Genomic DNA, 25321 nt, shown 5'->3' with positions numbered 1-25321 from the left:
AGAGGGCACTTAAAGCTCCAGGTAGATTTCCTGGAGGAGACTTGGGAACCAGTTCAGTCTTTAACAGTTTCCTCTACAAAACTAGACCGAACTGTCTGTAGTTCAGCACGGTGTGTTGGATGTGGAAACTAGTGGTAATGGTAGAAGGAACAACAGTCCTCAGAGATTCCTCATGTCCAGGAAACTCTTTCTGAATCCACAGGTTAAATTTATGGCCATAAGATGAAGGAGGAAGTTGTGGAGAAAAAGTCTTTATCCTTAGGAGCAGTAGTTATTATGGATGATGAGCTGTGCCCTGGCACTTCTCCTGTGATAATTATTAGCAGGATCAGCCAAATCAGTCTTACATGCATAATTCAAATGTTTCAGATAATTCCTGACTTGAACTTAGAATATAAATGCTTTGGACTGTAATTTTTGGATTTTCCATTTTTTGTATACTATTTTCATTTTTGAAAGCTGGGGAAACTGTGTCCATTTGGGAAGTCATAATAATTTGTGTCTTTTTTCCTAGCTTTTAAATTGATTTTATTTCAAAAGGGTTTCAAAACTATGTCATTTTACAGCTCTGCAGTTACTAAGTATTTAATTTTATGATTGCTGTTAGCTTTCTTGAGTACAAGTTTGTTAGATATAGAATGGATACTTTTCTGGTTATTATAATTTTTGGTGGTTGTCTTACATGACAAATTGAAGCAGCTTTTTAATATCAAATGCAGAGTAGTTTATACTTTCCCAATTTTTTAAACTCAGTAATTTATAGGGTATCAAATTTGCAGATATTTCTACATATAATTTTCTTTTTATATTTATATTAATAATATTTTTATTATTAATATTTTTAGATTTATATCAAGCTACTTTTAGGTCTTTTCTTGTTTAAAATGATGTTACATATGAAACATCTTTTTCTTCATCCAGTGACTCCTTCTGTTATGGATGTAGATCTATTTATTCATCTCAAACTAACATGTTGTTTATAAAAGATTTTCCATTATAATAGAAAACTGACTGTTATCCATGAGGTTTCTGACAGAAGAGAAAATTGAGTTTTTTACACTCATTTTGAAAAGTTGACTTTGTAGCTCTGCTGTGGTGTCTCATCACTCAGACAGCTTCTGATATGTATTTTGAAATATAATAGGACCTGAGAGTTTAGAGGAGGGGTTTGCTCCCTAGTGGGCATTTGTTGAGGTCTGATCTCAAAGATGTTTTTTGATCTCTCTATTGACTAGGACCGTCTTGGTGATTTCTTTCTGTAGATTGTATTCAGTATTCCTGGTTGTTGCCTCACCATTTGTTTTGTTATTCCTTCACCATATGCAACATATGGGGCATTAAGGCTACAACTGCCCTATTTCTTCTGTCAGGATGTTCCAAATGTACTACATGTCTGGTTGATCCATCTAGGTGGAGAAGCTCATAATTCAAACAGCTAAGCTCTCCTGAACATTTTGCTGCTGGTAACACAAAAGGTCTTGGGCATGCCCAGAAAAGAAAGTTCAGCCTGTGAGACTTTAATGCAGCTCTGTCTTGCAGCTTCTTCTTGCACTCTGCAGAGAGAGGGAGATGGGGAATGTTTGATAGACTTAGTGAAACAAAGAGATAAAAGAACAAGACAAATGTGGCACATCTTCATTAAGTGGTCTGATACTGTCCCACTGGAGCATTTTACTGCTAGTCCTACTCTCCCGAGTTGTGCACTTTACATTACAAGATTGTCGGTGCTGATGATGACTAAATAACAAAACACTCCCTTGGCAGCAGTAATAAGAAATATGATGTCTCCTTTTCCAACTGTTATGATAAGAAAATGATATCTCCTATCAACTTTGATAGATTTTTATAAGTTCTCATGAAAATTTTTCACACAACTTGACATAGGTTTCACTAAAAACAGACCTGCAGTATATAATTTGCTAAAACTGAAACCCCCATTTATTTGCAAGAAAAAGTGTTTGGGTTTCCATTCCACTTTTATGTTAATCATTAAATAAGAGCATCAAACAATTTAGGATGGAAACTCCCAAACTTGGTTGTCTGAGTTATCATGAGCAGTGGTGGTGCCAGACTCTCCCAACAGGTGCTTGTTAGGAATGTGGTATGACAGTAAACCCTCAGAGGACCTCAGTCACATCAAGGATACCCCATTTCTCCAGCCTCAAGCTCCTCTGCCTTACTAAGTTGATATATGTCTTCTAGGAATGGGAGAAGTTGAGCCAGCTGATTTGGGGAACCTCTGCTTCGCCTTCAGGGTTGAGGTTTTTTGGCTGTTTTCAGATGAATCTGAAAATGGTGATGAAAGCAGAAGTTCTCTTGGGAAAATTTCTTGTTGAGAAAAATAGCCTCTTTATCATCAAAATGTTTTTGGTGAAACATTTCAAAGCACTCACATGCACATAACTCCAAGTGAAGCAGTCTGTCACAGTGCCTGCTCCTTTCCGACTGCACCATGTGGCGTAGGTTAGTCTGGTGGCCGCTTGTGGCTACTGAGGTTTTGCACCTGTGCAGACAGGTAGTGCTGACTCTTCACATCTGTGTAAAAATGGTCTGCAATTGTGCGCAGCTACCTGTTTCCCTCCCTTTATTCCCTTGATTTCTGTGCGGTGAATTTATTACTTGCATCCCAGACTGGGTTAGGGACTGCTTTTATTCATTTGTACAGAGCTAAAACGTCTGTGGCCTTCACCTCTGCTTGGGGATTCTGTTGGGTGTAATACTAGACATAAGAACGGCAGCACTTATATGCTATCTCTATTTAGTGCATATTGCGTATGGTATAAAGAAACCAGAAGCTAATATGTTTCTTCTGCCATTATAATGAATTATTAGTTTTTTAACTTCTAGCTGCACTGTCTGTAAGAAGGTTTTGTAATTTAGAAGAGATTAGTAATTTGAGCAGGATAGACATCTCCTACCTCTCTCCTTTCCTTAGATTCCACCCCCCAGCTAATATATTCTGTGGGCTTTAGGGATGAGACAAATTACTCCGTGTTGGCGGCAAGAGCAAAATAAATGAGACTTAGCTGCACAGGAAGGTCTCACCATAGCCCGATGGTGAAAGCACTTGCTAGTGCGGAATGAATGGTGCTGCATGTTTGGTATCCTGCTCTCAGGACTCTGGTGGTTTACATGCTGTCACTGTATATAAAAATAAAGAGCGAGCTCTGCAGGCAAGAAATACAAGCAACTCCCCTAATCCTGGATAAGTGCCGTAAGCAGTAGACTGTAGACTCGTGTTTCTGCTTGTGCTCTCTTTTTTACTCACTAAATGCAAATTTTTATTTTTTACCTGGTGACACAGCTTCAAGGGGAAGCTCTGCCCCTTGGTATCTTAATGGATAGGAGGTGGGAGGAGAGGAATGGATACCTCAGTAGGCAGCAGGAGAGGAAACTGAACCTTATTTCTCTGTGTATGTGATGGGTGCCTTTACCACGGTAGTCCATAAAAAGACTAATTATTATTTATATGTGTATACCTACCTACAGTGCATATACACATTTCTACAACCATCTTTGGGAAGATACTTGTGACCAGAGGTGCCCAGAGCTTTCTTGGCAGATATCAAGGAGGTACACATGAAGGCAAACTTTGCATCTGATCCAGTTTAGGCATGAGCTGAGTACCAAATCTGTTAACATAAGTCTGTTGGCAGAGTGCAGTGGCTGTGTTCATTGACGTTGCAGTACTACGTCTTCCAGGCATTTAAGGTGCTGATCTACATGGCTCTGAAAATTGCTCCTAAGGACCAATTTAAGAACGGACACATACTAAACAGGTTCATTCATATCTGTGCTGCAGTGTTCATACCTGGGCTACAGGCTTTTGTCTTTCAGACAGCTCTAGGGGGTTCAGCAATACATAACATGTCTAAGAGAGCAGGGCAGCCATCTCTTGCAGTGAACCATATGTGTGAATGAATTTCCTCAATACCGACTCTGGCCAAGCCCTGTGCTCTCTACACCAGCAAATTCACATGTGCCTGGGGAAGAGGCTAGGCAGTGGCACGCCATTGTGGGTGCTAGGGAGCTGTTAGAGCCTTCTGTCGTGTTAGCAGGGCTCATTGTGGCCATCGGTCTTCCCTGCCAGTTCACCCATGCCCAGGAACCGTTTGAGCAGATAGGTATGTAGTTTGCACACAGCTGCCCTGTTCCAGAGCCAAGGACACTTTACTGGAAGCAATCCTAATCCAGCTGCCTTCAGTGCTGGGACCATTACAGAACATAGTCTATTGGTGCAGGTGAAGACAGGCTATGTGAGAATTTTGAAGAATGTCAGGGAAGAGGTGGCTGATAAACAGATTCTAATCTGACTTGGCCATTCCGTCCTCTGTTCACTTGGTAATGTCAGGGCTCCAGGAAGAAGACACATTGTCTCTGGAAAATGGTGGTCTAGGAATTATTTAGGTGCCTTGATAACCCTGGAAGAACTCCACTTGTAGTGGTGGACTGAAAAAAGGCTCTGGCTCTGGTCATGGGTGTCATAAATGTCTTCCTATGTGATACAGGACATGAGTCTTGGTACATGGTTGCTCATACCATAAACTGTGAGTTCTTGCTGTGCCAAAGAGTTTTTGAAACTCTCTGCAATCTCACACCATCTCACACATGGGATTTGGGGCACACTTGTACTGTACTGTACCGTGTGATGTATCCTGGGGTTTAGGGAAGCTACAGGCCGGGGTATTCCCAAATGTGAGGTCACCTGAATTGCCCCGAGGGAATACATTAGAGAGTGGTTGAAAAAGCAAGTGATTCTGAGGTGTCCCTAGTGAAGTCCTAACTAGGCCATTATTGTGATGCTTATGAGTCTACTACAAGGTGAAGACATTACAAGAATGACATTGGGGTCATTGTTGAGTACCAGTTAGGACACTCATATACTTCCAGGAAGGTGACAGCCACACCGTTATGCATTGAAATTCCATCTGAGGTCCATGTAAATATGTCATTTTCTGGATTTGGTCATTAACTTCTGTAGTTCTTTTCCATATCTAGGGAAGAAAACTTGTTTATTGATCCAGATGGTATAGGACAAGGAGTTAAAAGAAGAGAAGGCAGAGTGTAACAAATGCAAGGTAGATAGCTAATGCCACATGAGCCAACAGCTTCACTCACATGGGAGTGGTGTTCCCTCTGAGATTCTCTCTTACCTACAGCATGAAAAGAATAAGATAATTTCTGTTAAGATAGGAACATCTTACATGTCCAAGAGGATAACATAATTTTAACATTGTCTGTCTTCTGTGTGATAATTTTTCATTTATGTATACTGGGCCAGATGTTTAGCTGTTAAAAGTCTGTAACTTCACTGATTGCGGAGGAGCTGCACCAAGTTGATGATTCAATCTTTGTTCATTTAATAGTTTAGATTTATCATATTTATTAACCTCAGCATAGAGAATGTGCTTTTCATGACTGGTGTAAGGAATGATTTTTGTTCTGCTCTCAATGACACCTAATCCCATCTTGTAGGTGAGGATTGAATCTGGCCATTATGTGTAAAAAGAAATGTTTTATGTGAAGTACCCACAAATTATAATACTTTGGTTGGTATTCATAGAGCCATGCTTACTCCATCTGTCTCAGTTATAAATATTTTAAGTGCATATTCCGGTAAATTTTAGGGTTTGTAACAATGTAGTAAAATCAAGTAGATGTGTAATAAATTGTGGCAAGCACAGAAACTCAGTTGTTTATCAAAAATGTCTTGCGATGGCTGGAAAAATATTGAACCAAGTTTAAACTTCAACAAGTGTGCTGCTGAGAAAGTTGATTTTAGTATCTTTAGAATGATAGACTGGACTTTCAAAAGTGAGTAGCAAATGTGTTTGCAGAAAAATTTTAATCTGGCTTTTTTTTTTTTTCTTTCTTTTTTGCTTAACATCCAGAAATGCAGAATTACCTAAGAATCACATGCTAATACAAGGATGAAGGTCGATGCTTCTTAGCTTCCTCCATTTCCAAACCCAACTAAATCCACCCCCAAAATACCATGAGGACAGAGGGAAGAGAGCCATTCTGTTGCCACCATGTCTTTCTGATTGCGCTTGTCCAAAGTAACCTAGCAGCTTTTGGCAGAGTGCAGATTGCTCATTTGGCTGATGGTTTTGAAGTAGCGTACTCCAATGTCTTCCAGCATTTTCTATAACTTTTCAGTCCACGAGCCTGCCTCCATGCCTCAAGTAGTGAGGAAGTCCCAGCAGTCTTCCTTAATTCCTGCATTAGGCAACTCCTGGGAATGTACTCAGTAGCTACATCTGGGTCTCCTCTGAGCCTGATCTTCCTTTTTTTGGCCAAATTCTCTCTCCTTTAGGAATACATTGAGGAACTGGCAGCCGAGTCTAGTTGAGACTAAATCTAAGAAAGCAAAGACATGGGGAAGGGAGGGAGCACGATGATACTTCATTAACAACAGCAAGGTTTGCTTGGCTTTGCTCAAATCTAGGTGAGCCTCTGTTTAAGACATTTTTTGTATTTAAATACATATTGTCAAGCCTTAGAGTTTCCAGCATTCAAGAACAGAAGAAAACTTGTCTGTGTTTGGTTTGTAGAGGTAGTTTTATGTTATGTGAGGGTTTTACAAGCATTTTCTTAACCTTTTTCCAAGCATTTTTTCATTAGGAGAACTGTATGCTGACTAGTAGCTATCTTCAGATATCACTGTGCTGAAACACTGACAAAGGCTACACCCAGGAACCATAGTTTCAGAATTTTGCCGTACTTCTGCCTGGTGAAGCCTGGTGCAAATAACAAAATGTTAAGTGTTCTGTCTCACCCATAATTAAAAAGTGGATGTTCTGTTTATGTGTTTTCTTACAGCTGGCAGCATTAGAGAGACAGATCTTTGACTTCCTTGGTTTCCAATGGGCTCCTATCCTTGGCAATTTCCTACAAATAATAGTTGTCATTTTGGGTTTGTTTGGAACCATCCAGTTTAGGCCTCGATATATAGTCGTGGTAAGTCTCATTTATTATCTATTATTTTTTGCAATTCGTCTTAAAACCTGTCACATTACAAAGTAGAATTTTCTTGGCCTCAAAACCCCAGATGGTGTTTCCATAGAAACTTTAGAGGTCTACATGTTTTTTTGCAAATTTAGGACTACTGAGTGGCATTTCTGAGATTTTGGAAGCTATCAAGAATGGGTTACCCAGAGAAAGTGCTACCGAAAATATGATCATGATATAAGTTCTTAACAAGATTCTTTAAAGAATGAAATACCTTGATGGGTCATGGGAACAACGACAATTGGACTATGCATAAATGAAGAAAAGAAATACAAATTGTTGTTCTATTTGCTAGAGACAAGCAGAATCAATGACCATTTAAAAAAATGTTTGTAATGGTCAGGTTATATTTAGCTATATCTTCCTCTTAAAAAGGGAAAAGCAAGAATTGCAGAAATTCCTTTTGTCCTTTGACCTATGGGTTCCAGAGAAAACTCCTTCTCACTTACATCTAACTTTGCCAAGACCTATATTTATGGTCTTGACCCTAAATTGTTGTAAATTGTCTCTGATGCTTGTAACTTGAGGCTTCACAGGTTTTTCTCCCATGTTCTCAACATAGCCAGGAATAAAAAAAACCCCTTCAAAGCTGTGAAGAAAACTGCCAACAAAAAATATCCCTTTTCCTCCCCCACAGTCTCTCCTGAATAGATGAATATTATTTCTTTACCTGGCAGTGTCTGTATCTGGAACATTTCAGTTATGTTGTCAGTAATGGATTTTAAGAGGCTAAAGTTATTTTTTTTTTCCCCTCACAAAAGAGTAAAATAGATGTCTACTGAGGAAAACTCATCAAACAAATACTTTAAAAGCTTCATCATTTCTAGTCAAGCCTGGAATCCTGTAATTCTTTGTCATGTCTTAAAAGAAAAAGTGAACAAAAAGTGCACCCAAGGTTCTTTATACTCACATTAGCTAAGCTTCACAAGCAGACTATAAGTGATTGCAAATGGATTGATGTAAATAATAGCACTTTTACCTATTACTTGTGGTTGAAGAACTGGGCAGCAGTGTATATACATCCATATCTTGATGACTCACCTTTCTACTTCATGTTCTCCATTTTATACGTAAGATATCTGGAGCAAGTGAGGGTAAGTATCTGTAAAATTATGTTGGAAATTCATGCCTGAAGTGCAACACCACAAAATCTCTTGCCCCTCAGGTTCAGCACTGCCTTAGTTTTCAAATGAAACACAACAGATGTTGACTGTTTTTATATCTTTTGCAATGTAAATGAGCATTTTAGACGATATTAAAGTTGTTTTAAAGTAGGGGTAGAAAACTCGTAATTAAATAAAGAAACACCTCAACAAGATACTTTATCTTCAGGTTTGACTGAACTCACACTCTGATTTAACTTTAAGCATATATTTAAGAGCTCAAGCTATAGCAGGTGCAAATACTCATTACTTGGGAAGATCAAGACTTCAGAGCAATTTCTGTCCTTACTAATGTAAGGTTCGCAGTGAAGTAGGAATAGTTTGAGCCAAATCCTGACGTTTGAAAGGTGAAAGTACACAAGTTGTCTGGAACCAACCTCACAAGAGTCCTCACAACATCAGCAGAAGGGGGTGGCTTGCATACCTCCCTGTTCCTACTGTTCTCCCTGTCTCAACACTTCTCCGAACCCTCTCCACCAATTCTGGCAGCAGTTAACTGGACTCTTCAGTAAGCCAGTTCCACTCCTAAGCTGTCAGAAAACGAACCTAGCAAAAAGTGGAGAGTTTTTTGCTAGGTTGGTGAGCTGAATACAGCCTGTGAGGTTCCCAATGGGTGCCAGGGCCAGCATAAGGCAGGGATTGGGACTGTGCTGTTGTGAACAGCAGTGTGGAGGCAGAGGGGAAAGGAGGAGATGCAAGACTTCCCTTGTTGCGAGCTGCAAACTTGTCAGTTCAGCCTCTTGTCTAACTTCACCCTCAGGCTGAATTCAGTGAATGCCTCAAGCCAGCATAAGCAATAATCCTCCCTTTGCTCAGCTGCTACCTTCAGTCCCTCTGCTGTTCCTTCATTTGCACCAACACAAGTATCAGTTCAGCCACTTGATTTACTATCAAACCAGAACAGATGCAGCTGAAAAGCAACCATTTTCTTTTCCAGTGTTAAGTACCAGACAGCTTTCTGACCTGTTTCTCTATTAGGCTTGTTCCAGCAGAAGGGAGGAGGTGTAAGAGGGTAAAAGGGAACAAGTAGCCAGAGGAAAGGGAAAAGTGCATGGAATCTTTCTGCAGCAGTGCAGGGTTACACCAACTAAAGTGGTCATTGAACTATAGTCTGAGATTCTCCCAATAAGACATGCTCCCCAGAAGCTGTGCTTCCCAGCAGAAAAGGACCTGGGGGTGCTGATGGACAGCCAGCTGCATATGAGCCAGCAGTGTGCCCAGGTGGCCAAGAAGGCCGATGGCATCCTAGCCTGTATCAGGAATAGCGTGGTGAGCAGGACTAGGGGAGTAATCATCCCCCTGCACTCAGCACCAGTGAGGCCCCACCTCGAGTACTGTGTTCAGTTTTTGACCCCTCAGTACAAAAAGGACATTGAGGTGTTGGAGCGTGTCCAGAGAAGGGCTACAAAGCTGGTGAGGGGTCTGGAGGACAAGCCTTATGAATAACGACTGAGGGAACTGGGGTTGTTTTGCCTGGAGAAGAGGAGTCTGAGGGGAGATCTTATCACCCTCTACAACTACCTGAAAGGAGGTTGTAGAGAGGTGGGGGCTGACCTCTTCTCCCTGGTGAAAAGTGATAGGACGAGAGGAAATGGATTCAAGTTATGTCAGGGGAGGTTTAGATTGGATATTAGGAAACGTTTTTTCACTGAGAGGGTTATTAAACATTGGAATAGGCTGCCCAGGGAGGTGGTGGATTCACCATCCCTGGAGGTGTTTAAAAAAGGGGTAGATGTGGTGCCTAGGGACATGGTTTAGAAGTGGTTTTGTCAGGGTAGGTTAATGGTTGGACTTGATGATTTTAAAGGTCCCTTCCAAACTCAGCAATTCTATGATTCTATGATTCTAGGGCTGTCCCAACCACAGCTGGGCTTTGCCAGCTGTCCTCAGAAGCCCTAGAGGAGTCAGTGGTGTGGACAGCAAAGACCCCTACCAGTGCCAGCTCCAGGCTGTCTTCACTAAGGGAAAAGGGAATCCAGAGGCACTTCTCCCAAGGAAGGGCATAGACTGCCTCCCTGCTTCTGAAACCATATAAAATCATGTTCCACCTGTTACAGTGGTAAACTTTTACTACTGGCTTCAAATATAAAGTGTTTAATGCAAATCTTCAGCAGAGTCCTGAATTTCAGTATTCCTTAAATACAACATGCAGAGAGATTCCTACATCTGCTCAGAGTAGTGAATTGGGCTCCAAATTCATTGAGAAGCTTTGTGGGCTTCCAGGTCCATATCTGCAGCCTCAGCCACATCTGAGCCCCTGGGTATGTTAGTGGTTGATGTCCCACATTAGAGTGAGAATTTGGTTCTGTGGTTTTGGCAAAAAAAAAAAGAAAAAAGTTGAGTCATGCTTTTATGTACTCTGATTGCTGAAGCTTCTGGTTTAGATTTAGCTAAATACAGTTTAACTGGAAAAGTAACCAAATACTTCAGGAAAAGTATGTTTAGTATCCATTGCCTTTTCCTTAAACTTCCCTGGACATCAGCTTTGCTGGTGCATATGATCCCACTGGGATATAAAAAATTGAAGTAAAGAGAGAGTCAAGTCAGATACAACAGTTTACTTTTGTAAACTGTCTACACAAAATTGATCTGGTGCATGTGGCACAAATTGTCCCCATGGTATTCTATCATACTCTCATAGGGATCTCGACTTAAGCTGACCAGCTATAAGGTCCTTGGGTTGACCTCAAAAGAAGGTCTTTAATCTGTCATCTGTGCAATGAAGGCTGTGCCTGAAGGTTTCCCTGACAAGAGAAGTTACACAAAAGCTTTGCCTTTACCATCCTATGCTGCATATGTCACCCCGTAAAATGCAACATACAACATGAATGCGAACGTAAGGGAATAAATCTGTTACGTGTAGGGCCAGAACTTGAAGCCCATCTATACTGCATTCAAATATGAGACTGTAGTTCTGCAGACACAACTGAGCAGGCTTTTGGTGCAGGTACCTCAAGCCATGTAGCTCAGTGAGGGCTGTGATAGAAGCTGGATAAACACAAAAGCAGCTGGATACCCTTCAGGTATAGGACTATAAGGATGGTGATTCTGAAATAAATCTGGAATTTCAGTTGCTTATAGGTAAAATTCTGAGTCGCCAGAGCCTAGGAAATATATAGAGAGAGAGCCACCGCATTAACACCAAGTGTCCTAATTAGTTTAAATCCAATAATTATTTCTAACATTTTTTGTATTAATTGCTAGTTTAGATCAATTTTAGTGAACAACTTGTCCTGTCACTAGGCAGATATGCGATTTTCAGTAGTTGAATATTTTGTGGCTGAAATAAATCAGTGCAAAGTTCTCAGGGGACATAAAAGCGCAAAGCTGATTCCTAATTTTCCCATATTAGCTCATTTGAAACTTAGCCAAACATTTGCAAATAAAAAACCAGCAAAAGTTCAGTTCTAACTATGCCATAATATACCCGTCATGCAGCTCCAGAGCTCTGCTGCGATCCATTTCCCTGTGCATGCTTTTCCTTTCTTGATAGTTCTATCTATCACCAGCAAGATTTTCAGGCTGTTAAAATTGATTAAAAATAACGACAGAATACTTGTTAAGGTTGGGGCTTTTTCCCCTCTTCTACTTCTGATATGGAACTTCAAAAGCCTTCTGAACGATGAGTCATATAGCTAAGACGGCACAAACCTGGCCCAAAGCTGAACATGAATGTATTAATGAACAGTGAGATATTAAAATAATACACTTAAATAGGAGAATATAAGGCGAAAATCTCTGCTTTGCTCTCCTTAATTTATTCCCTTAAATAATACGATATTTAGACAATGTGTACATCTGACAAGCCAGGAGGCAGTTTCTTAAAACAAACAAAAAAAAAAAGGCAGAAGAGAGGCTCTATACAGGATACTTTACAGTATTAAAGCAAATGCTATACAAACACTCTTGCAGTTTCAAAACGTGTGGAATATTTAGGCAACCAAAATTACTCCTTGAATATCCTTCCTGTTAAGTCCTGAGTTGTTACTGTTCCATGATGTTCATTTATGCCAATTTCCTTGTCATCTCTCAGAAATATGAGTAAGTAGGGCTCTGTATGCCTCTGATGCCTCTGAGACATAGCCAGGTATTACAGGGGGACAATCTGATGACTCAGTAGTTGCTGCTTTTCCTTTGAAGTATCCCTGAGCCGACATCCATTTCCCTTAATGACAAGAACACTGTCAGAGGAGGTGTTGCACTTCAGATTAAATACACACTTGAGATAGTTTATTCATTAAAGCTAAACCTATCCCACAATCCTTGTAATATTCAAACTTAGAAATTCCCATTTTCTCTCTTACCTTTTTGTTTAAGAAGCCATCCTTTGCATTTTTCTTAACTCTTTCTTTTTGTGACATTGTGTCCCTCTAATACGGATGATTTAATTCTCGAAATGGTTGCATTTCACTGGTATATGAAAGGTATCTCTGCATCAGTTTCAATATGACCTGTAGAGTCAAAAGAGGTATAGAAATATCACTATTGTAGAGAGGCTGGCATTAAGAAAGGGGATCTGAAAGGAACCTGCTGGGTTGGACAATAATTTAATAGATATTTAACCTGTAAGGTTTAGGGACTACTCTCTCCACGTAACTTATAAGACTCCAAATGCTTCCTCACACCACACAGTATACAATCCTTAGTGCAAAAGGCCAAAACCAAAAAATATACAGTGCATCGTGGGGAGGAATCAGCAAAGATTATTACCAGTGTCCCAGGTCCTTCCAGCAGAAGGAATCTCTTATGTGAAAATATCTAGGTGACTTTTAAGTAGCGCATCATATGGGCTATAAAATGAAAAAAAAAACAAAACCACCCTCTTCTTATTAATTCAACCTGTGTGGAAAATTCCTTCTTCATGCCAGGTATGGTGAGGGTTGTGATGCTGAACATGAGACCAGCTGAGCCAGGGGGGAGTGAATTTGGCTGGCCAAAGAACTGGGGCAGGAATCTCGGGGGCGGGGAGAGTGAGCAGACACAACAGGACCATCAGGGTAGTATTCAGGACATGGGGTGGGAGAGGTTGAGTGGCAGGTGAGGTCATTAAACACATTAGTTCAGGTGCCTTGGGAAGGAAATGAACCCTGAGGATCGGTGTGGACCTGATGTTTCAGACCCTAATCACTCCGCTGTTGACAGCAAATGTCTGCCAGCGTGCATGATATGTCCCTGCACACAGAGGGAAACAACCTGGGGCTGCAGGCAGTTTCTCTGCTGGCAAAAAGGAGAGGTCTTCATTGTGGATCTAAAAGTTACACCTCTCTTAGCGACCCAAGCAAGCGTTAGTGTGATGCCGCACAATAGATTATTGTTACAATTTTTGTTTTAAACCTTGAGGGTATGTACGTATAAATTTACACACATACACATAATGTTCAGAAAGTATTACAAAATTTTGAGGAAGAAACACTCAAAAATTAACAAAAGCTGTTATTAAAGCTCTCCTGTGCAATCTTAATGTGAATCTTTTACATATTTGCCGTTTTGAACTGCATGGATACACATCAATTTTTTTCTAGTTTCAATTTCCTAGTTGCAAAATTTTCTAGTTGCAAAAAAGCCCTCAGTTTCAGTAGAAAGGACAGACATTCAGGTTTTTTCTGGTGATTGCAGCTATAGAATAGAAATTTGATTTGCAGAAAACAAAAGACATGGGAAGAACGAGGCTTGTGACAGCAAGACTAAAAGGATTGATTTGGCTGTGAAGGCTGTGCTGGGTAGCTGAGTTTTATCTCTGTTCTCGACCACCGACACCTTTTTTGACACAAACTGCGTCACTTAAACCAAAATATTCACGTGCTTTGTTTTCCCCTTGCATTCCGGGTTCTTGTTTTGAGACCTTGTGGTCTCATTTGCACGAGTGCTGAATGCTCAGCCACAGGGAGCTGAACGCTGAGCTTATAAAGCGCTTGTATAATCCCAAGCGTTCTGAAAAATGAAGTCTTAAGCATCTCAAGTTGGATGCCTATAATGTTTGAGTACTTCTGAATGTAATCTCTGCATGTATCAGAACATAATTTGCATTCTGAGAGCTGTATCATTCCCTTATAACATAAAATAAATTGGTTAATGTTTGCGCAGCTCTCAGACACCACTGCAATGAGCATCTTAGAAAACCTCATGAGGAAATTAATATTCTGTCCTCAGAGCAGGGTCTGAGCGACAAAGAGAGATGAAGTATTGAGTTAGCTGTTCATAAAATGTATTAAGGAAGGTAGGGTCTTTAAAAATAAAAATATACCTATAATGATTTAATTAATGTTTGCATTGTATTGCATATCCACAAAAGAGAAAAATTAAGATGGCATATATAACCAGAATCTTGACATTTCCTAATTTTGCTTTCTTGCTTTTGCTATCTTCATAAAACTTTTCTTTTAAAGTAGTCTTCCTTAACCACCTACAATGCTATAGAAGGAAAAAAACCACAAAATATGCGTTTTCAAATTTGGACAATAACTTTCTTGCTTTTAAAAATTATATGATAGTAATTACTGAATATGTAATTATTATGTTCTTAAAGCAAATAGAGCTTAAATTTATATTCCTGCAGTTCAGTGAGAGTATAGGAAGAGTCTTTCCATACACAGCAGCTGGGTTTCAAGGTGCACACCTGCTTTCGTAGAATCATAGAATCATTTAGGTTGGAAAAGACGTTTAAGATCATTGAGTCCGACCATTTATGGTTTGGTTTATCAAATGCTGCCAAGTCCACCAAACTTTTCACCTGCACTTCCCTTTCAGTAATTGTCACGGCGGATAAGGGACCAAACAGGTCCTGACTGTGTAAAACAGCGTAGCTTGCCCTGGTAAAGCAAGTTCAGACAGTTTTTGCCTGCATGGTTCAGAGTTGTCCTTGGTGCCCGTGGGGCAGAATGAGGCCATTAACAGATTTGGCTTGGCCTGGCACATCAAGTAGGTTTCCTGTTGTTGTGATGACAAATTTCATTCATGGACAGATTAAAAAAAAAATCTTTCTTAAAAAGGGGAATTCTCCTGAATATTCAGAAATCTGCTTTTTACGAGCAGCTGGGCTGATATTAAGTGTTCATTAATTTTGAACACTCTGCACCTGGTGTTCTGAGGACATGTGCTGGAAAATCAGGAGCTGCTGCTGAGTTACTACAGAGGCAGCGCATGTGGTAAAATGTGATATCCTCTTTTAAGTTAATCTTGTAAACAGTTTAGACCTTATACTGCTTGCAGACCACAACAGCTTTGTCTATTTTATAACTCAGCCTTCACTTGCCACACTGCCCTTCTCTGTAAGCTGAAGGAAACGGCCCAGGAGCGGTACTCACACTTTCTTTGTTAATGACCTACTTCTTATGCCATAACCACCTCCAAACTGCCTAAGTACCTCATACGAAATTAAATTAAAGCAGTTAACCTGTTTGGTGTACAGGAACCACTGTATGCGTGGGGGGGTAAGCAAAGTAAGGAAAAATTCAGTCCTTTTCACCTGAACCTTTTATCATACATCACAGGGAGGGGAAGGAAGAGGGGAACATCACCCAAAACTGCTCAGGAAAGCCAAGCCGACAGCACCCATGTGATGAAAATGGGATCCTGCATATCGTAGATTAGATATACTCAGCTTTACTGAGTATATTGAAGCAAACCAATAGTGTATTAGCCTTACATGGCCACAGCTAAATAGACTTGCAATGGCACTTAGCAGCAGTTCTCCACTGTGAAGGTTATAAGCACATAGACGTGAAGTGGCAGTGCTGCTGCTCAGTGTGTTGTTCGGGTGGGTGTAGCTCCAGCGTGGCTGAGCGTGCCCTCAGCCGACCGACAGAAATGCTTCCAAGGTGTACTGCTTGCAGAATTAATTGGGCATAGTTTACGGTTGTGCATAGGTAAATAGTGCGTCTGTAAGGAAATAGAGCCAGTCACTTATGCTGACAACTAGAAGATAATTTAAGGAAGACAAATTAATCTCCCATTCATGCTCTGGGTGGAGTGTGAGTTCAGTCTAGCACTAGGGTAGGACAATGGAGAACCCAGAAGAGATATGGATACGTTCATCTGTTAAGAGTGCATTGTAGGATCGGGTTTATGGCCACAAAGACCAGAGAATTACTGAGCTATTTTTAATGCCATTAAAATACCTTTTACTGAAAGACTCTTAAGAGGTCAGATTTAGCCTTTACCTGTTTGTTTTTGAAAAATATCCCAATATGAGATCAATAGATCTTCTGTTTTATTTGATCGTGTATTTTTCTTGTGTCTTTCTTCATAATATTTAAATATTTTAATAATATTTGCTTATTTAAATTACTGTGCTATTCTGGAATCTCCATTAACAGAGCTAAATTGTTATTTACAAATAACTCACAGTTGCCCCCAAAACAGTGTTTAAGTCAGCATTTTGGACTTAATTGGCATTGGTAGGATAGTGTAAAACTGTAAAGAATAAATCTGTTTTATTGGTGTGTATTTAGAGCAGCAATGAATATTGGATTTATAATTTCCTATGGTTCTTAGGGACTGCAGGGACTTCTGCAGGGAAAACTCCTTTTCTGTTCCCAGAAGAACAAATCTTACTGATATCAGGTTTTTTATTATTGATCTGCTCAGTATAAAGTCCTCTTTCATCTTCACATTTTATTTTTCTGTCTTTTTGCTTTCATCCGGCTTTGTGTTTAGTACACGGTGTGGACTGCCCTGTGGGTCACCTGGAATGTTTTCATTATCTGCTTCTATTTGGAAGTAGGCGGACTTTCAAAGGTAGGTCACTTATCCTTTTTCAAGTTTATGGGAGGGTGCTTTACCAGCAGGACTCTTAGATTTTAGAAGGCTGCAACCATACAGGAAAAATGTGATTGTTTGAACATACAATTTGATCTTCAGAGTTCCCCTCCGAGAACTGCAGTGATTGAACTTGTCTCTGATAGTAAATAGTCATGGGTTTGAATTACATAAACGCAATGCATCTGAATTACATTTGCCTTCTGAAGTACCATTGGTGGTGGGGAGAACAAAGATACTAGTCAGTGGAAAATTTGAGGTTCTTTTTGGTTGTTGAAAACCAGACAGTGTCATTTTGGTTGAAATCTCAAGTGTTTATGAAAAATGTATCTGAATTTCCAAGACTACTTTGAAAGCAGCTAAAGAAAATTACTAAGAAGGTTAATGTAGTAACTTGTTGAGCAAATTGGTCTCACGGTGAGAATGTTAATTCTTTATAAAAAGGAACAAATGGCAAATGAGGGCTTTCTTCATATCTGAATAAAACTTTCCTTTATGTGACACTCAATGCTCTAGGTTACTGATTCCTTATTCAAACCTCTGAAGAGAGCAGAAATGTTTGCTGGAAGTATCAAGTTACATGTTGCATTCATACAAGGTAGCACTTATGTTAGCATACGTTATATTTAGCATTGTATCTACAGTGAGTTCCATGCAATATCTGCTGGTTTTTGTCCTTCTGTTGGACATAAATTATATTAATTCTTGTTTACCACATTCATACTTAAATGATTCCAGGCAAGGTATGCCCATAGCACATGCTAATCCCACGATTATTAATAGAATAAATGTCCCCAATATTGGTTTTAGATTTAGTGATATGAACCACATCACTGTTAATTCATGCAATGCTTTTAGAGAATTGTAAGCTCCACTCAGTTCAGGTGGGAACATTTGTGAGCTACACATTTTTTGGGTTCAGCATTAAAAAACCTAGCTTTTGGCTAACAACAAACAGAAAACTGGTGAAACCAATTTAAGAAGAAATAAAATTTAATTTACTCAGTAAAAATTCAATTAGAATTAAAGCTTTCAGTGATAGATTCCTTTGGTGATAAAATTCCGTAATGAAAAGCTACAACAGTTTATTTTTTCTCCAAATATGATGTAGCTCACCAGAAGTCATAGGCTTAATGAGGAAATTAGTGCATTTCATAGACGATCAAAATAAATGATCGTATTGGTATGTTCTGACTTAAAAATCTATTAGATGAACAGAAGAGCAACACGTGGAAGTGATGGCAGCCCAAAGTAATTGTTCATTTTCATGATACATACAGTTTGTATTTTTTCAATCAGTTGGGTGATGACTGTTTTTATTGTGACTATTATATTTTTATAGATAACAACTAGGTTTTTTTGTCTAAGTGCCTAGGAAGTGAAGCTAAACTCTTAGCCTGACCCCTGAGTTTGTGACAACTTGAGTTTTCTTGCTATTGGCCACAAAGAAGTCTGATCATATCTTTCATGTAAGGGGAAATCTTTTTTCTTCCAGTTTCACCATTGTGTTTCACTTTTAGGTCTTGTTACTTAACTTACATGGCAAATCACAACACAGAGAAATAGAAGCATGAATATTACTCAACAGTTGAGAAAAAATCCCTTTTCTTAGTATATATGTTGGTTGATCTCAGAATTTTGGTGGAATTTTTATCTTGGGGTTTATAATGACAACACTTGAAAAGTATTTTCTCAACAAGGTGACAGACACAAAATTATTTCCATGGAAGTTAACTGCTCTTGTATCCATAACATCAAAGGCATCAGTATCTGGACCGAGCTACTAATGATAGAAACAAGAATTTTTTTTTAGTAAACAGTGGAAATTGGGGTTGTTTATTGCTGTTTCTGAAAACTAGGCTAGAGATGATGCAGTCATCAAGAGGCTGAGGTCTTTTTGCACCATATTTATAAAATCCTGGGTATTTACAAATTGATGGGTATTTGACACTGACTGAATTGAGACCCATGTTTTACCCAACATGCTAGCTTAAAAGTTTCACTATTGCTTTCCATGAATATGTTCCTGTGTTGTCAGGCATGATAGAAAGGTACATTAGTGTGGTTGGGAAATCAAGCACCATAAGCTGCTTTTCAAGGATGGCTATTTTCTCATCGTTGAAGTCTTGGCAGGGAATATTCACCTTTTTTCTTCCTCTTGTTCTATTTTCCATTTTAAAAAAAGGTTTTGTTTCTGAAATGAATGCAGATTGTTTATAATTTTTAACTTCTGTTGACACACTATCAGGGAAAATTATGATACTGTCTGGCAGCTGACTGATTTCTGTTGGTTGGTTTGTTTTTAAACACTATCATGTTTATATTCGCTCTGACCAGAATCAGTTTGCTGTTGCTTGGTTTCCTGTGAATTTATTGGGTCTTTGATTATGAATACTGTCAGAAAATATAACTTGGCACAATGTTCAGTGGTAACTTTAATTCAATGTCTTCATATGGAGTACACATGCAATGTGGACAGACTTTTCAAATGTTCTAATAAAACCACCTCATCACTGAAATTTTGCTCAGATATTATTCTTGCATCAGAAAGCAAGATCTACTTTGAATATTCTCTGTTTGAATTCTGCCAAGAAGTTCCACTACTGTTAATGGAAATTAGAATAAGAAGGATGTAGGTAATTTAGGCCTATTATTTGCTGTAAGAGTTTGAAGGAAATATTTTTCCTTCAATTATAATGCATAATGTTCAGATTTTCCTAGTAATTTTTTTATTTTTTTTTAAGGAACAGCTTGATATTTAGTTTAAAGTTTATGGATTTAATACACCAAGATCTTTACGCTTTTCTTCATAAGGAGTGATAAAAACTTCTGCCACCTAGCCTCCTAGTGTCAAACATGATGCCTGTGACTTGATCCTTTTGATTCTTTCAGAAAAGTTTGATGTTTCTTCACAAGTGACACAGAAAGTACATTTTTAGTTGAAAACACATTTCATGTTTTAAAGTAATTTGCCAAAAAAATATATATAAAAGGAAATTTCATATGTACCCAAATTCCCACCAAAGTTTGTTCTTAATAATCTGGAGGGCCAAACTGGTAAACCTGAGGGAAGGAAGCTGGTGTAGAGGGGTAAGCTGGGAACTGGAATAGTGTATGTATGGCTGTAGGCTTGTTGTTGAGGAATTTCCTTGGGTTTTGGTCCCTGCTCCAATTAATATAATATTATTTTGTATAAAGAGGGAAAACTTCACAGAAGAGCTTTCTCTGAAAGCATCTCCCAATGACTACAGTATGGTAATTAGGGCAATCTCCTGGGAAAAGGATGAAATGGATTCAAGTCATCCTGGGTGTGAAAGGGAAATAAATCTGACTCTCCCACAGCTGGGTGTTGTAAGTAGAAAGCTAATGAGTAAAGGTTTCCTTTCTAACTACCTTATAAACAATGTATAAGTGAAGCTCCTTTTTCACTTATGTTACAATTGTGCGACTAAAATTTTAATGCTTCTTCAGGGCTAAAGAAATTGTATTTGATCAGAAATAAAATAAATATACACATATGACTTTTTGTGTTAAGTTAGGTTTTTAAATTCTTTTTTTTTATTTCTGATTTTAGCAGTGAAAAAAAATTGCCAGCATGAAAAAGTAAATTTGCTTGTATTTTTTGTTTACTACTTTTATAAAATTGAAAGCATAATTTTTAGTGTTGACCACTCTATATGAAAGAAACAAAGCTGCTGTTATAACATGACCTTTTAATCCTCCGCTGCAGGATGACAGATTGCTACATGCATACATGAGCTCATTAGTGGTTTGGATCTTATTCTATGTCTTGAAATGAAAATGTATTCTCATTGCCACAGGCAAGACTATAGACAATTTTAAACATATAGACATAAACACAAATCTCAAGGAATAAGAGGCAAAAAAAATAATCTCTAAAGCACATCTGAAAATACAGTTTGATTTGCTCTTACCTGATATAATACCAGAAGCTGTTATTCTGAAGTTTTGTATGTTCTTCTTAAATATGGACAAGAGAACTTCCAACTTGTATAAGGCAGCCCTTCATCCTCAGCTTTACATTCTTTTATGTACTTCTTACTTCACAAAGGACACCTCTTTTATGTGGTGTACACTGTTAGTATTTCTATCATTTGTATACCTCCAGTATTTGAGATGCAGTATGAAAACAGGTGAGTTTATTTGTATTATCATTCATTCTGCCAACTGATACTCTTTGGTAGACCATTTTTCTACTACTTATTTTATTGTGGGTTACAGTGACATCTGTTTACGTGTGTTACTGCCTGCACCCAGTAAACGCATGGCCTTCCTCCAGTACTGCATACTCCTTTCCTGTTGGTTGTAATACCTTACCTAAGCAATTAGACAACGTTGATAAGCTCTTTTCTTTTTCTGTGATGTTTCTATTTGTTCTGCCTGGCTTTTCTTAGCATGCTTCTTGAGCATAAACTTTGCTTCATCCGGATTATTTTAAGTTTAGCTCTCAAGGTTGAGCTCTCTGTCAACTGACTCTTACTGCTTTTGGCCAAGGATTTGCATGACAAACACTTGTATATTCAGTAGGAAACTACCTCTAAAACAGCTTATTTTTATTATCTGGTCCTTAGTTTCAGATACTGAATGTAAGTGAATGTGAACTCTAATGTGCCTGTGACACTAGCTTCACTACCCTTTCACCTGAGGCCAAAGGAAATTTTTTTTTAGTTAATTAATAAAACAATCTAACAATCTTTCATGTTTTAGTTTTTTCTTCTAGTAATAATTACTTTTATTAATGGAAGGTTAAGGTCTCCAGAGCTCCCAGCCAACTTTATTAAGCTGGAGACAGAACAATAGACTAAATTTTTATATGGATCTGTAGTTGTAAGATAGGATTATAACTCCGTTAAAACTAATGATTTATTCCATCCAAGGACAAAATGGACTAATACATTCCTTAGTAAAATGCTGGGGGAAAGGAAACCTAATACTCTTTTTCTAAACAAAATATTGTACATCAGAATGGGGGCTAATCATGTGGATTTTATCCTTTGCTACTTCTGGAATCCAATTTATTCCATCTGGTGCACATCAGTCAATCCTTAATTGTTGTACAATTATATCTAATGATCTCAAATGGAGTAAGTTAAGCTCAAAACAAATGCTATTTTGTAATTAATAGAGATGTAAAGGTGTATGCTGGGGTTTATATCGTTTTGTTTTTTTTTTTTTAATGTGAAGTGAGAGCATAAGCATTGCTTAAATTTAGGCTAACAACACAAAAAAGAAAGAAGTTATTCTCATTCTAACTTGTGCTAATATAAGTGAGAAAAAAGACAATTTTTTGGGTGTAAATGGCATCAGAATTAACTCTATGTCATAGCCCGCTCCAAAAAGCTCGTGGACAAAGTTTGCAGCATACATCGGAGAGGAAAAAAAAAAGTGATACACTTAAAAAATGAAACCTATATGGAAAACCAGCAGGGGGAGGGTAAAGGTTTTCCTTAGTCTAAGCAGAAGACTGAAGGTAGGGAATAGTGCATCTACTCCCATGTAAGTCCTTCTTATGTGAAGGAAAGCAATCAGATTTTTTCATATCCACTGGGAAGGAATAATTTGCTGAGCATGTGTCAAAGATTTGTTTGGACATCAGGAAGAAGCTTTTTAATAATAAGAGCACTGAGTAGGATCTAAAGCTGTTACAAAGCCGCATTGCTGGATATTTTGAAGAATGAATTAAAGGAATATTGATGTGGGGTGTTCTAGATAATTCTTTTGCCCCACCATTTTTCATCTATAGAAATAAGCCTCTGTCAAGATGAAAACCCAAGTTAGTGTCCATGGATGGTTTAGGTTAGGAGTGTTAAAAAATGAAAAATTGAATACAAGTTGAAGACTCAAAACCTCATCTTCAAGCAACTCAGAGTCTTACTAACTTTGGCAGGAGTGGCATTCCATCTAGGGAACTTGAGGTGTCTCTGGCTTCCCTTCCCAGTGTGTAGGGACACAGAAAATGAGGCACCTCAGTGGAGTCTCTAAGGTGGCTGACAACAGTTCTTGAGTGTGTGCAGGTGGGGTTTTGGTGTTCAGCTGTGTGACACCAAGTGGGAGGTGATGCTATCATTGCTGTTCGCTTCTGATAGAAGTTAGGCATCTGTTACAGATAAGACTCATGTGCTTTCTGTTCTGTTGATGGATTCTTAATTGAACACAAATCATTGTCTTTCACAGCAACACATCCTTCACTGAGGACAATGTGAGAGTGATAATAGTATATTTCTTTGCTGCTGGGCATGGTGCATACGTTCATGTCTATCTCAGCTGAGAATTTGTTCCCACACACCTCTGATTCATATCAGTTGCTTTTGGTCAGCATCTCTTTTGGGCTTCGTACCCAGTACCTTCTTATTCTCCCCGCTACTATATGACCATTTGCTTCAGCTGATGCCATGAGCTGCTACTAGCTGTGATATGCACAATAATGGATCACACTAAACCAGTGGCTGTAGCTGTAGGCATTCTGCAATTTCTAGGCATTACAAATGACTATTTTTATAGCAGTAGTTAAATATAATCTCTTCCTAGTGTATGCGCTAATAGAATTCAACTTGCAGAAATTAAACCTGCTGAAATGATTGTTTTCATTTCTTTGATGTTTGGACACTCTTGCCTCCTTCTCCTTCCCCAACTTTATTATTCCAAAAGGGTTTAAAGAATTATTGATTTAAAAGTAATGTTCCAGAATCTTCTCTGACATGGAAAAAGAAGGAATGCTAAATAAACACCACTTAAGTAAATAGAATTAAACTAACAAAAAGGCAAAGAAAAACAGTCGCAATATAAGTTTTAATTCTTGTGTCGTATAATCCATTTAATTCCCTTGGGCTTCACTCTTTCTTTGAACCAGCTCTTGGAAGCAACAGTTTTGTTGGGTGTGGGTTTTTTGTGTTTTTTTTTTTTTTTAAATCAAGTTTTTAGAACTAGTTGCTTCCTTTTTGTTATTCCTGTGCCCTTTCCTACAGTAAAGGTTCCACTGAAATGCGTTTGCTAGACTACGAACTTCTAATATGACCTTCCTTATGCAAGTTGCTCCTCCCGTCCTGCTGCTCTCGCACTATAAAAAAAAAATAATCTCCAGGTTCAATTGTATTTAATACTTTTCCATAATGTTCAAACAGCAACCTTTTGAATTTTTAATTACTTCGGCAATAAACCTGGAAACCAATTTACTGTGAAGTTATGCAGTGTAATATTGAACAGAAACAACATTTCAGCGCTTAAAAATAACAGCTCTGGCCTTGGCTGGTATTAGGTACCGTTAATCATAGATTCAGTGTGTTGCTGGTATGCCTTTAAATGGTATTTGCAAATAGTATTTTTTGATGTTGTGTTAGTCTGACATCAGTACCTGCAGGAGCAGAAACTGTATATGATAGTTTCTGTTTAGAATACAATGATCGTTTCCATGAAAAGTTGCAAAACTATTAGCCACAAACTGTGAATTCATAAGGGTGAAGCTATGGAAAACTGCATTATCTTTTTATTTGCAATTTACATTTCTCAGCCAAAAAAAGGAATAACTAGACATTCATGCTTGCCATTTGAAAATAAAACTAAAGAAATGCTACTTGCAGAGTGCTTAAGAAGATAACTTAATACATGCTCTCTTAAAAAAAAAAGAAATAAAAAAGGCAAATTAAAAATCAGAAAAGTATTAATCTGTTGGTACTCCAATATTGAAATCAGTGCACGTTCCTCCAATTCAAAATTTTCAACAGTGAACTAGCCTCAAGGACTTCTGTTTTAGCTGAAGAGGTTTTGTGGTTGCTTTTTCATGTTCCAGATTTCATGAAACCAATGTAATTTGTAACTCAGTCTGTTTCACTCTACTGTGTAAAGCTGTAGCATCATCTAAGTTTTAATGAAATATATGCTTACTCTTGGAAGGAGAATTACCATACAGCTAGCTTGGTGGCACAATTTGAGCATAAGGTCATTCTGGAAAAAAAAATTATGTGGAACAAATGGGACGCAGATAAATGTCACTGAAACTGCAGAAAGTGTCATTCTGATGTTAATTAGTTTGTTTAGGTGATACGATCACATTACTGAACAACTTAATCAGGATTACATTCCAGATGGTGCAAAAATTGAATTTCATATCCTTTCAGGTGACACTTATAGTGGTTCATAATATTATATACAATCAGCACAATCAGAAATAAATTTTTTCAAATAGAATACGTGTTCTTTTATCACCCCTTGATGCCAAACTCTAACGTTGATATTTGGACTGTAGGACACCATCATCTTCATTGGTTTAAATAACTGAGATGATAGCTTTTTTTTTAATACTCCATTTAATATCCATGGTTTATTTGGCTTTGGGAATAATAGGTGTGATATATATGGTTAGCTAACTGCTA

At 38.3% G+C, this 25321-nt stretch overlaps 1 protein-coding gene across 1 annotated transcript in view; it reads left to right on the top strand.

Annotated features, from left to right (window-relative positions):
• Positions 1 to 222: 222 nt before the first annotated feature.
• The window catches only part of NKAIN3 (Na+/K+ transporting ATPase interacting 3), a 205971-nt gene continuing 180872 nt past the window's right edge, over positions 223 to 25321 (top strand). The window contains exons 1-4 of the mRNA XM_009889790.1: positions 223 to 309; positions 1155 to 1192; positions 6816 to 6960; positions 16830 to 16910. Of these exons, the coding sequence (XP_009888092.1) occupies positions 223 to 309; positions 1155 to 1192; positions 6816 to 6960; positions 16830 to 16910 (351 nt within the window). The remainder of the gene's footprint in view (positions 310 to 1154; positions 1193 to 6815; positions 6961 to 16829; positions 16911 to 25321) is intronic.

This window comes from Charadrius vociferus, unplaced genomic scaffold, assembly GCF_000708025.1.
Source record: "Charadrius vociferus isolate BGI_N301 unplaced genomic scaffold, ASM70802v2 scaffold167, whole genome shotgun sequence".
Lineage (NCBI taxonomy): Eukaryota > Metazoa > Chordata > Aves > Charadriiformes > Charadriidae > Charadrius > Charadrius vociferus.
This window is presented reverse-complemented; position numbering and strand designations above follow the sequence as displayed.